We start from the raw sequence: 14236 nt of genomic DNA, 5'->3' as shown, positions 1-14236 counted from the left end.
CAAGTATTTCTGCATCATCAAAATTTTGAACGAACATGATATTTCTTTTCTTATCCTCCTATTTGACCTTTATTGACTTTTCACTATTACAGTTAACTACATCTGTTATCAAAACATTATAATTTTCAGTATTACTTCCTACAGTATGAACAAATTTATTAACCATTTCGAGTGAAATCGGACAGTGTTTGTCGGATAGAAATTTATCAAAAGTACCGATGGAGAAATGTCCAATTTTTGTGAACACTTCATGAGATGCCAAAGCATAATCAACGGTACTGTAGTACTGCCATATGTTAAACGACCAATACCGAAATCATCACCGAATCTACCATTCACTATATTATGTATATTATCCATACTTTTGCAAAGATCTAATAATCTATGACCGTTGTCATTAACATGATCATTGTTGAACCTTTCAGTTTTAGTACAAATACCAAGCAATTCAAGTTCGGTTGAGAATCAGTTACAGGCCTATTCTCCGATATAAATGACAAACCAGTTTCATTTTGAATCTCATCTTCCACTGTAAGAAAATCACCAAGTATCCCTGTTCTGGCATTGAAGTCTCCTACAAAAAAACAAACAAACAAACAAACAAACAAACAAAACAAAAAAAAACGGGAGATCGTATTTAGCCCGCAGACAATCATTCAAAATAATGTCAAAAATATCGTCAGTATAGAACTTTGACCCTTCATGCGGGATATACACTGAGCCAATCAAAAAAAGAGAATTCAGAAAAGTCAAGTTTAATCCACAAAATAGAATCAGACTGATTCTGATTCAAAATTTAATTTCAGCCCTTGAATCTCTCAGGAACGATTATTGCTAACCCATGAGTCCCACTGAGGGGATAGAGACGTTTCTTTTCTATAGGCCGTCACACATTGATATCCAGGAAAATATTAAGAATAATTCAGATCGGTTTTACTGAGACAAATGATATCATGTTTGTCCACAGTCTTGTAGGAAGCCATAATCACATTTCTTAGAAATACCGCAAACATTTAGCCCTGCAATCTTCAGCCTTGAAATCGATGAGCAATGATATGGTCATCGGAACAGGCATGTACCCACGAGTTCATAGATGTCAAGGTAGACCCCCAGCTTCTTGATGCGATCCTCGTTGCGGTCTTTGATGCGGCTACTTGTATAATAAGCGCACAGGTCAAACTTTCAGTGCTCATGGTGCTTCAAAAATGAGAAGATAGATATAAACAATATCATGCAGTTACATCATGTATGCATGTTCGAACATGACAACAGAGAAGAAAATGGCAATTAACAAACAAACGCATACTAGATATATATATAGTACAATGTGTGCCGAACATTATAGACAGCAATAATAGTCCTCGGTGTGAGAGGAACAGATACGTTGGAAGTTTGGATTTGAATGTTTCTGTAGATTTTGAAGATTACACAAAATGAATTCAAAAAATCACCAACCGAGAAGAAATCAAAGCAGGAATAAGTATCTCAGCTGCAGATTTAGACAAATATTTCCTCATGAAACTTAAATTATGCAACTGATATCTAACATTCCGCTGAATTTGAGTTATATGACTTCTAAATGACATTTCCTGACCAAATATAACACCTAAATTACAGGCTGTTTTGTTTTGTTTTGTTTTTGTTTTTGTTTTTGTTTTTTGGTTTTTACTGGGTAATACAGGTGCTACCGATGTTGACATGACATAATTGGTAATCGACGTTACTTAACATTATTATGCTTTGAACCCAATAGCAACAACTCACATTTACCATCATTCAGTTTAAGGCAATTGGATGTAAGCCAGATTTTCAGGTCTTGCAAACATGCTTCAAGTTTGGCAATGGCGGATGACAATGAAGACACAATAAAGTTGTATATCATCTGCATAGCAATGATAACCAATGGATGCTAGTGAAATGCTGATTGGTTGCATATACAGAGGGGAAAAAAGCAGCCTCCAACAGAACCCTGCATGAGGTACCAAACTTTTGTTTTAGTTTTACAAGAGGTAGAATCACCAATTCTGACATAATGAGATCATTCACATAAGTAGGACATAAACCAATCAAGGACGGCTACTTTGATGCCCAAATATCTTAACATTTGAATCAGAATAGTGTGATTGACTGTGACAAAAGCTGAGCTCATATCAAGCAGTGATGTTACCACCATCTAATTCTCTGAACACAATGTATTCAACAGTGTTTGTACAATATGACCAGGCTTGTGAGCAGATTGAAATGAATCAAACAAATCATTATCTTGTAGAAGGTTGTATATTGTGAGAAAATAACCTTCTCAATCAATATTTATTTTATTTATTTACTCAGATAAGATAAATTTGAAATTGGGCGAGTTTCAGTCTGTCACTACTGTAGATCCAGCGACGGTGTCAGAGTTGCCTTGTTCTTTTGTGTGTCTGTGAGTGTGTGTGTGTGTGGGGGGGGGGGCGTGTTTTTTTTTTTAGACGGCACAGATTGGGGACCCTAACCCTAAACCTAACCCTAACCCTAACCCTAACCCTAACCCTAAACCCTAACCCTAACCCAACGTGTTTCCCGTAGGTTAAATACGCGCCATGCCCCAATCTGTGCCGTCTTAAAAAAAAAAACGCGGCCGGGGGGGGGGGGGGGGGGGGGCTTATGCGGATAGTGAACACAAGAGGGCGACATAAAAGGTCGATACGGACGTGACACTCCAAAGAGATACCTCTAGATCTTTGGGAGAGCAGGGAGATCTCTTCCCACCTCCCTGGGGAGAGGTATCTCTTTGGGACACACACACACACACACACACACACAAAGGACAAGAGCTTTGTGGGGGCCTACATCTAAACGAAAACTGTGTCTTCCCTTTATAAAAGTCCCTTTTGAAAGGGACTCGACTGTACGCTCTGTAAAAGCGCGCTCTGCGATTGAGAGTTGGAGACAAGAGATTTTTCTCCTCCCCACTACACCACTGGGGAAAATCTCTTTGGATGGAGATTGTATATCTCTGGTCGACTACAATTAATTACACGCAACGCCTTGTGTAAAGTCCACAGGAATCAATATCACTATTGCCAATCTAAATATATCTTGATCAAAGTACAATTTGAATCTTTTTTAATTAAAATATTGAATATAACTTCATAAAAAAAAATGTACTAGTAACTATGACCAAAAATGCTAAAATATGCAATTGTAGAGATTTAAAATGGTAAATAACTCAAATATTTACACATACTCTGTATTGTGTAATAACATTTTGCAATGATCGAAGTCGCGATCATTTTACAGTTTGTATTTCCCATTCCGTATTCACGCGACACACACTGCACGTACGTACGCACGAACTAAAGATTCCACAAACTGAACACTGCTAAGATTCGTCGGCGCGGATCTGCGGCGGAGCAGCTGCACGTACTACTAGTAGCTAGCGCGAGCGAAGTAACTGATAGCAGAAATACAGGAATAGCGCAACGCATCGGTTACGAGCGATCTAACGAGAGAGCGTGCGGAAAGTTCTCAGGAAAATGGCGTCTCTTACTCTCAGAAAGTGTGCTTTTGTCGCCGCTCGCAAGAGCCTCCTCAGACCATCAGTTCGAGCCATGGCAAGTGGAGGAGGTAAATTGATCTTAACATGTTGTAGATGTTGTCATAGTATGGAAGAACTTTATATTTTGTGGAAATTGTCAATATTATCAAAATGCCGGTGCGGTAGCACGGACAGCCGCCATCATGGCTTGGCACTCGTATTGATTTCACGTGCAACGCGACGGTATCCCGACTGATGGATACTGGTAGGCCTACGCGGTATCTGTACTCGGCCCGGTACGGTAGTCATTATTACACGGTAGGCGGTATGGTATATGGTTCGGTGTCCAATAGCAAGGCCCAACTAGTTAGAGGGCCCTAGTAATACTTCTACTCCCTACTGTTTTTCTATTAATAGAATTTAGTAACTTACAATATCTCACAATTCTTTTTTGGGGGAAATTCAGCAGAATACCGCCGGTTTTGCGTCTGGAATAGGGTGTCTGAAGCATTTTTGTAATTGTAACTTTTGAAATTTTCTGAAAAACGAATTGTGAACTATTCTATATGAAAGAGAATTAACGTTACATCATTAAGACATATTTCAAATTTCATGGTGAAATGATGTTTCTATCGAGAGAAATTTAACTTTCAAATCACAGCAATTATTACCCCCTTTTTAGACGAGCACGCTTGAAAAAGTGTCCAAATCACTACACCGAAAAGTTGCATTCGCGTGTGGATCTATCTCAAGCGCTCGGAGAATGAGCGTGCAGCGTTAGAAAAAAGGTGTAACAAGTGCAGAAGCTTAAGCCACTCCCCCACAATGTCGTCACACCGCATGTGGTCTTTGTGTGTGTGTGTGTGTGTGTACATGCTCGCTACCCTTAGCTTACATCCCACATCATGGCGCAGTTGTTAACATTGCAGACCCACGCAACCCCATCATCGCGATAAAGCTAGCGCGAAAGTAAGCATGCATGCGCGCTGAAACTTGAAATTGCCAGCATGCGGGCAGGGGTGATATGCGCCAGCCGACCGTGCCCCATGCCTTTACCACAGCGCGCGCAGTGCTGCATGCCTCCGGCAGCTAGCGTCGTCATCGCGTGCCAGGCCAGTATCAATCAGTACATTTATGTATGTAGCAGCACAGCACAGGAAGCATATTGTCCAGTAGCCACTTGCGTGAAAAATGATGCCAAATTACTATCATCCATAAAAGCATTTAAATCACAAAAGAGCCTACAGGCTATAGCAATCTTTTGAAAATAACCTTGATTTGAAGTTCAGTAACAAATATCGGTATTCGTGATACATGTGTAGGTCTACTCGATCGTACTCACAGTTTTCTGTTCGGTGTCTTCCTCCACACGTAGGCGAATCGGAGCGCGAGAACAATTCATTTTCAGAGTATGGCCATACTAAGAAATTTAAGTAAAACAAATATGGCGACTTTGGGAAGGAAAATCATACATAGGCCTATTTCAACTCAGCACTGAAAATCATGTCGACAGAATCATACGAATTCACACGCATATTTTTGCAGCAACGCACTTGAATTTAAATCGCAAAGTTGCATGCAATTTTGGGAATTTGCGTTTGATTTTTCAAATCAAGTTTAAAGCATAATAGTGTCTAGAAACGGGCCCAGGTTTCCGATCCCGCTGTCTCAAAATCTCTCTAGAGGTTTTAGAATTGTGTGTTGTCCTTCCTAATCCGCGCGAGATTTATGCATGAACTAAAACATTATTGTTGCTAATGTCAGCAGGCATGTTTTGGCGGCAAAAGGAGTAAGATTTGGATAGCGTTCCGCATCGTGATCCAAATCTTACTCAGTACAGGGGAAATTAGTTTTCATTTATAAGTCGACAAGATGTTGCCTTACGCGTAAGTCGACGTGTTTTGCTCAGTCCCGATTATATCGACTTACGCGAGGTTGACTGTACTTTCGCACCCATTTGCCAAATGATCTCAAAACATGCACAAACTCACTCTAAATATCCAATAACCTTGATGAATATTTGCATCTGAGTGAGATTTAAGTCCATTAGAAAAGGAATTTTGTACTGGATTTCCGGATAAAAGGAGGCCGGATAATCAAGGTCGAACTGTGGATAGAAAACAGAAAAGCACTAGGTACTGTAGAATAATAGAATGAGAGATGAATCAAAACTGGATGAAAGCAAAGATTAGAAAGGGAAAAATTGTACAGGTTGAAAAGGAAATGAAGAAAAAGATTCATTAGAATGACACATAAGAAAAGATATTGGAGAGGATAGAAAGGAAAGACCCTTGTATTTGGAGGGGAAAAAACCCATGGAGGAAACAAAGAACAATTAGGCAGAAAGTTCAGTTAAATGGGAAATAGGGAAAGTTAGACATGAGGAAAACCACAAAGAAATGATTGATAGGAAGGAAAGGGAAATTTAGGTATAGATTCTACCTGAAAATAAAAGAAAAAAAAGATAGAGAAAAAAAAGAGTGGCAGCACACACTCGCACATGCGCTCAAACGCTTTGAAACTACATACATACAACTGGTAACACAAGACATGGCTAAGGAAAAGAGAAAAACAAATTTTATCTTTTCAATGACACCAGGCCTTTGCGAAACACATGCTTTCGTGAACATTCTTCACCCCTACATAAGCAAAGCCATGTGCTCGCTTGCAATTCCTACTCGGAGAGTTGACAGAAGAAGAACCCGGTTGCAATTACTCTAGAGCTAGGCTAGAGGGTCGCGCCGAGGGGTAGCGTGGTTGTGTATTCATGTACATGTACAGTACGTCAGTATGCATGCATGTGTGTGTGTGTGTGTGTGTGTGTGTGCACTACATGTACATGTCGTATGCCGTTAGTGTATGGTGAGTGCTCATCGCGAAATCGGGCACCCCGCTTAAAGGGGCCGTGTTTGCTACTCCCAACCTGTCCCGATTATGCGATGAATACTGTATATGTTATGAATGCGCAAAGTGATTCTTGTCTTTATCCTGACCAGTGCTCCCTATGTTCAGGAAATTTCTGATGCTTTTACTGCAGCATCGACAGCTTTAGAAATTACTGAGATTGTCTACAAGCATTTAAAATGTCAAATTTAGAGTCCATAGTGCAAATCTATGTGGATGGTCATCGGATGTGAATGATCATTTCAAGTGGATGTCTTTCAGTAAATTCTGAAACTGTTGATGCTACCATAAAAACATCAGTAAATGTCAATGCACAAGTCAAGCATTGTATGTATCCTTAAAAAGGTTCCAGTCTAAAACTTTATTTCAAGTTAACAATAAACATGTCCTCTTCATTGGTATAACAATAAACAGATTCTCTTCATTAGTAAAATTTCATCGTATTCACTGGTAACTTCACTTTTTTTTTTCTTTTTGTAAACCATGAAATTTTTGGCAATCGTCCATTAGAACTTCAGACATGAAAAGCTCCTGAGATTCAGTAAATCCAACAGATCAGAGAAAAGTTCCTTCAAATTCTGAGAAGTAACAAACAGATTTGCTGAAACCACAAGAAGTTTTGAAATTGTCATGATCGTGTTATCGCTGAGTATCAGAAAACACTCACGGACCTTACTTCATTATTCATGTAGATAACCTGTGCAGATTGTGATGTACTCAGAATTGATGGATGCATGATGCAGATGTCAGGTCTGGACCCTACGTATAATCTGCCATAGAATTACATAATGTACAATGTCATACTGTAGTTGTTGTGTACACAGAAATCATTTGACAAGGAGGGGAATGCTAGCTTCTTCCAATAAACCATTATGATTGGCAATCTCAGTACAAGTGTTGTAGTTGTTACACTGTAAGTTTTGTATCAAGGCCCTGTTCTGATAAGAAATTTGCAGTGAGGTACTCATTTGTCATGTGCTATATCAAATGCTGCCAGTGTCGTGCTGAAACTTGAGTTACTATAGATCTGAGCATTTTTACAGTGGCATGAGATAATGCTTATTGTAGTTTGTGCGTCTTGTGTCATATTGTAGCATTGATGTGTACATGTACAACAGTAGGTACTTACTGTTACATTCTTCTTGTCTCACCATCGTCATGTAGGTATTCCTGAAAACTTTGAACATGCAACCGGCCTTGAGAAAAAAGAGCTGGAAAGATTAAAGGCAGGAGACTCAGTAAGTATCAGATTGACCTGTCTTGTTCATACACGTATACATGTACTTACCATTTTGTTTTGGGAAGCATGTCTGTCCGCCCATGAGTCCATTTCTTTCAAATCTCATTTCATGATATAGGATAAACCATTCCATAAATTTTCTGAATACTCGCCCCAAATATATAATAATATGCGATGTGCAGATGGGCTGATTTGGTTTTGGCCAAAATCCTTCAAGAACACAGGTCACTGAACTGTGCCAAAAATTTGAATATTTCAGCATTAACTTCATGTAGAAATGTTGCGTATTAAAGTCAGTTGGTAGGAACTGTAAAAATTATCGGGATGAACTTAGTCAAGGTCAACAGCCGCCATGATTAGGAGAAAGAAAAAAAAAAAACATGATTTTTCTGCCATTGCTTTTTGGCTATAAATGTCCAGTAGTCACTGATAGATGTTGTACAGGCTGAAAATAAATCAACAATAAAATTACTTCCATGAACATAACAGTGATGATAAATCAAAGGTCACTGCTCCTTACTTCAGTTAGTCATGTCCAGTGGCAGTCAGTTGTTCCTTGGACCTTCTTACTGTATAGCAGGATTTCCCTGTACAACAATCACTACTAGTACTGCTACATGTAGCACTGTTGTCAGTAATACTGTTGTGTTCACTATTGTAAGTGCTGTAGACTTAATGCATTATTATTTCATCACTTGGAAAACTCCTCTGTTTTCTCTAGGATCCATTTCAGCTGAATGTCAGAAGAGTAGCAGCAGGCACCAAGACCAAACCAGTAGAAGTCACATCAGCTTTCACAAAGAGAATTGTGGGCTGCATTTGTAAGTTGTTGCTTAAAGCATTATTTTACAATTTTGATGGTGTTCCATCATTTCTTTTTTTTTCCCTTGGAAGGATTACCGTATTCGCCGGCAATAAGGCTGCAATGCCGGATAAGCCGCATCCCGACTATGGTGCCGACTATGGTGATGGGGGGGGAAAAATCTGAGAGAATTTGTTGTGATTAAAACTTCATTACTTTTCTACATATTATTTTTTTTGAGAAACTTTGTTTTCTCTGTAAGTTTCCATGTGTTTCCTAGCAATAATTTTAAGTTTTTTTGTTTTTTTTTAACTTAAGTTTTTCCGGTTGATGCACACTGTGTGTAAGGATTTTGAATTATATTTCTGTGTGTAGGACCCAATGGCCCCAATTCACGAAGGTGGTACACATGAAACCATGGTTTAAACCAAAGATAGTAGAGAGTAGAGGAAGCTAGGAAGGCGCGTGATAATAATGAAAACAAAATGGCTACCCTACATGATGATACAAAAGAGAGCTAAGTACAAACTTGCATAGGTTGTATACATGATTATGTGTATTGGTTAGGCAGGTGATTCTCGGTGTTTAAAAGACAATAATTTGCTTGTGCTGGCGTTGAGGCCTCACCCCAACTTTACTGCTTTATTTCTGTAAAAAAATAGTGCGGCCATTTCATCAGCGAATATGAACTTTGTGTGGTATGGACAGATATTTTCTGAAATCATATTCCAAACTCCACTTTTCATGTAGTGTCCAGTATTGAATAAAACAACAGTAATATTTAAAGAAATGAATCATTCTTTATTGAACTATATCTTGCTAAACAGCCTCCTTTATACCCAATGATTGCATGTATCAGCTCATCTAGTTTGCAGGTACAGTCAACCTCGCGTAAGTCGACATAATCGGGACTGAGCAAAACACATTGACTTACGCGAAATTCGACTTCCGCGTAAGTCGACATTTTGTCGACTTATAAATGAAAACTAATTTCCCCTGTACAGAGTAAGATTTGGATCACGATGCGGATCGCTACCCAAATCTCACTCCTTTTGCCGCCAAAACATGCCTACTGACATTAGCAACAATAATGTTTAGTTCATTATAAATCTTGCACGGATTTAGTAACGACAACGCACAATTCCCAAATCTCTAGAGAGATTTTGAGAAAGCGGGATCGGAAACCTTGGCCCGTTTCTCATAGACACTTTACGTTTTAAACTTGATTTGAAAAGTCAAACGCAAATTCCCCAAATTGCATTCAACTTTGCGATTTAAATTCAAGTGTGTTGTTGCGAAGATATGCGTGTGAATTCGTATGATTCTGTCAAGATAATTTTTCAGTGCCGACTGAGTTGAAATACATTGTATATGGGATTTTCCTTCCCTAAGTCGCCATATTTGTTTTGCTTAAATTTCTATTGCCATACTCTGAAAATGAATTATTCTCGCGCTCCGATTTGCAGCATTACCGCTCTGTACGGGGCAGGCCCTTCTGAAAGAAAAAGAAGAAGAAAAGTTTGTTCATCCGAAAACGACATCTTTCGGATTACTAACCTTCATAAAAACAAATCTCTTTCCATTGTCGGACTAATTTAACTTTGGACTGAGATTTAAACCTTCGGCATAGCGAACTGTAACAATAATTTGCTACCTTTTTTTCATTGACATTTTGTGAAGCAGCATGCATTTCGGTAGTTTAAAACGTGTAAATGTTGCGATGTCTTTCCCCTGCTAGTGCAGACTAAGTTCGGTCATGGCGAAAGTTCCGTTACAAAATAAAAAATAATGCGAGTCTTTTCAACAATAACGCACCTCAGTAGATTTTTATGCATTTAAATGCAATTGAGTTTAAGTTTCCTACAATTTTCTAGTTTCGTATGATTATCAAACGCAAGTCTTTTCAGCATTCCGTGTGATTTCATGGACTTGCATTTGATTTTCAGAGTTGCGTTTAATTTTTAGTTTTGCGTACGAAATAAAAAATAACGCAAGTCTTTTCAACAATAACACACTTCCGTAGATGTTAGGAGATGCATTTAAATGCAGTTTCGTATAGTTTCGTACAAAATCCTCAAGTCTTCTATGCAACGCACTTGCGTTTAAATATAGCGTTGCGTGTGATTTGATGGACTTGCATTTGATTTTTAGAATTGCGTTTAAACGCAATTGAGTTTTAAAAAAAGTTCCCTGCAATTTTCTAGTTTCGTATGAATATCAAATGCAAGTATTTTCAGCATTCCGTGTGATTTGATGGACTTGCATTTGATTTTCAGAGTTGCGTTTAATTTTTAATTTTGCGTACAAAATAAAAATAATCCAAGTCTTTTCAACAATAACGTATTTCCGTAGATGTTTAGAGATGCTTTTAGACTCAGTTTCTAGTTTTGTACAAAAACCGCAAGTCTTCTCTGCAACGCTCTTGCGTTTAAGTACAGCATTGCATGTGATTTGATGGACTTGCATTTGATTTTTAGAGTTGCATTAAAACACAATTGAGTTTCAGGTTTGTACAATTATTGTCTAGTTTCATATGATTATCAAACGCAAGTCTTTTCAGCAATGCACTTGCATTTAAATGCAAAAGATGTGTGATTTGATACACCCGCTTTTGACATGTGTTTGATTTTTTGAGTTGCATTCGATAGTTGCATTTTAATTAAATTTCTAGAAAGGGCCTAGGTTTCTAATACCGCTGTGGAAAGATTAACGTTAGAATATTTGGATTAATGAAAACACCTACTTCATGTTCGGATAATGAATATCTACTGGGACCTACGTATAGGTGTACAAAAATTGTGCGTTATGAGAATAACGAGAGGGAGAAAAGGGGGAAAGTGAACTGCCTTGGGTACTACATGTAATACTCCAGTGTAAATGAGTATAAAGCGAACTATGCCTTTTCTATTCTGGTGTACAAGACAATGGACGCATGTCGCGAACGCTACCACGCTGTACACTAGCCAATTACCGAGTAGAAATGCTGCGAATCGGAGCGGGAAAACAATTCTTTTTCAGAGAATGGCGATAAGATTTTGAGCAAAAAATTATGTCAACTTAGACGAGGTAATTAACACGTTTTTCAGCTCAGTTGGCACTGAAAATCAGGTCGACTTACGCGAGTTGTCAACTTATAAATGTCGACTAAGACGAGGAAATTTTAAAGGAATAACAAAGGCAAAAATGGGGACTTTTCTATCGTGTCGACTTAAGCGAGTTGTCAACTTATATTTTATGCGATGTCGACGTAAGCGAGGTTTACTGTATTTTAATAGCTGATTATGAATTCACATAGTAATTTATCTCATGACCCCTGTCAGTGTCAAGCCAGTTCCTCTAATAGACTGCCATTTTGTGAAGAACATTAAAGTAGTAATTTCATTTGTCTTGGAACTGAATAATATTTATTTTGCTTTTGGGGCTTCTTCTTTGATCAGGTGAGGAAGAACAGACACATATCAACTGGATGTGGCTGTACGCCGGTGAACCTCAGCGCTGTGAATGTGGCCACTGGTTTCAACTGAAAGAAGTTGAAGGTATAGCAGCTGCGCATTAACACCAGGCTAAGCAGAAAATCCCTGACCACCAGTGGAGACCCATGGTTTTCATTGTACATCTTTGTGACCAGGTTCCGTGCAAAAGGAGATTTTCTTCAAATACATCTAAATGTAATAATTATATATAGTAGCAAGATTTTATTAATGAGAGTTTGTGAATTTGTGTTGTTATTTGCCCTCCTTTCAAGAGAGAAAAAAAAAGAAGATACACTTTCAGATAGTGACATGTTGCTCATATTTCTCATGTGGATGGACTGTGAAATGATTGATTTGTGAATAAATGATAGGAAAAAAGTACCAATCATCTTCCACCTCTACAGATGCTAGTACATCATGCACACCCAGGTGGGTGTGCAGGAAAACATTCTTAATATAGTGCTGTATTTCTTAGCTCTATGTCAATATGCATCATACAAGATCAGATGTCATTCTCTATCCATATTCACGTACTTCATGTACTGGCATTCCAGACAAAATTCTAGCTGATTCTAGCTTTGTATGCTGTGAAGAACACATAGATCTATCCAACAACAAACTAAGGTAACCGGTAGAAATGAAAACGTGTGATTTATACACTTTTACCTTTTCCATTCAAAGAATCCCATAAGACTGTGATGCCTATGGTTGATGTACATGCTTTACTCAGTAGTGCACCCCAATTCATTCTTCATGAAGATGAATGTGAAGGAGCATTGTGTCTGAAATACATTGTCCGTGTGACCTCCTGTCTGATGCAAGTGGACTGTCACAGTATGTTGCTGAACATGTCCAACATGTGCAAGACAAACAGAGAAAAGGTGTACAGAACCATGTTGAGCTATGTGGTTTAATAAAACCTTGTTATCATCATATCTTGCATTTATTGTATTTTTGTCTATGCAGTTATGTGTTTACATAGGATTTTTTTTTTTTAATATACATTTTTAGAAGAGAGTTGTTACAAGTAGATTCTGAATGTGAGTTTTGTGTGCACATACCATGTAGATTATTGTCTACTTCAGGAAAGGGTGAGATATTACACATGAAACTTTCTGTCTCTTATACACCAACATAATCACGTCCAGGGAAACTTGATATAACGAGGTGGTCGGAACCATGCAGTTTTCCTCGCTATAGCTGATATCTTGTTATATCGGTTAATGTAATAAAAACAACATAAAGACACTAATTGCATGGGACTACAGATCATGTTTCAATTAATAGTGATAACATCATAGTGTGTTTGAGAGAATTACCTCTATGTTCTAAAACGATGTTTTCACGAATGAAATGCAATTTTCAGAATGTGTTTTTCAGTAACTGTGTGATTATGTAGTTTTGCAGTCATGGAAATGATTGTGTCATGATCGTCTGAATAGGTATGTGATGTTATGGTTCTGGCAAGCTTGAGTTTTGTGTGGAAGATTCAAACATGTTATGCATAATGCTGTATGATGTTTTATATTTATATACATATTTAATGTGTGCGTATGTGGAGATTATGAAATCCCCAGTAGAAAGCCAATCACAACAAAGTGGGTGATTGCCTCACATCTGCTACATCATGATGATACAGCATGCATAGGGCCTTACACTTGCCACACATACATTTGTACTCTAGCACACTCAATGCATACCGGTACACACACACACATTTACAACATGCAGCACTAGCTGTAGTGCGATGTAGAAAATATACAAGTACAAGATGCAGTTTGCATCGCATCAAGTTGTAGAATCTTCGAACATGTTTGCTAAACATGCTAAATAAAGCTTTACCTCGCTTTTATAGGTTTCATTAACTGTGGGGGGGGGGGGGGGTGTTCCCCCTCCCACAGTGAGAACTTTTTGCATTGTAAAGGGACTGTACAGTACTGGTTGAGGTAGGGATTCATGTTTTGAACATTCCTAAGTGAGATAATGAAAAGCATTTTATGAAATATGAAAGAGCATGCAATTTTAAGAAGGATTCAACGTTTATTTGATGAAAATTGTTTTTCAATTGGCTGAGATATCCAAAAGAGTGCTAATAATAAAAGGCGACATGCCACAACTTTATTATGATCTCTTTGTTTCACCTTGTTTTTGGATATCCCAGCCATTTCAAAACCGATTTTCATCGAATAAACTTTTGATACCCCTCAGAACTGCATGCTCTTTGACATCTCATAGAGTGGTTTCTAACCTATCTCGCAAAATGTTAAAAGCTAAATCTTCACCTCGACCAGAACTGTACA

At 38.2% G+C, this 14236-nt stretch overlaps 1 protein-coding gene across 1 annotated transcript; it reads left to right on the top strand.

Moving 5' to 3' along the window:
• The first annotated feature begins 3398 nt into the window (after nucleotides 1-3398).
• LOC140233664 (cytochrome c oxidase subunit 5B, mitochondrial-like) lies at nucleotides 3399-12869 on the top strand. Its single transcript, XM_072313764.1, has 4 exons — nucleotides 3399-3606; nucleotides 7586-7659; nucleotides 8383-8482; nucleotides 11901-12869. Exons 1-4 carry the CDS (start codon nucleotides 3516-3518, stop codon nucleotides 12017-12019), a joined length of 384 nt encoding a protein of 127 aa, XP_072169865.1. The 5' UTR covers nucleotides 3399-3515; the 3' UTR covers nucleotides 12020-12869.
• The last annotated feature ends 1367 nt before the right edge of the window (nucleotides 12870-14236 follow it).

This window comes from Diadema setosum, chromosome 10 (genome assembly GCF_964275005.1).
Source record: "Diadema setosum chromosome 10, eeDiaSeto1, whole genome shotgun sequence".
In the NCBI taxonomy this organism is placed as follows: Eukaryota; Metazoa; Echinodermata; class Echinoidea; order Diadematoida; family Diadematidae; genus Diadema; species Diadema setosum.
This window is presented reverse-complemented; position numbering and strand designations above follow the sequence as displayed.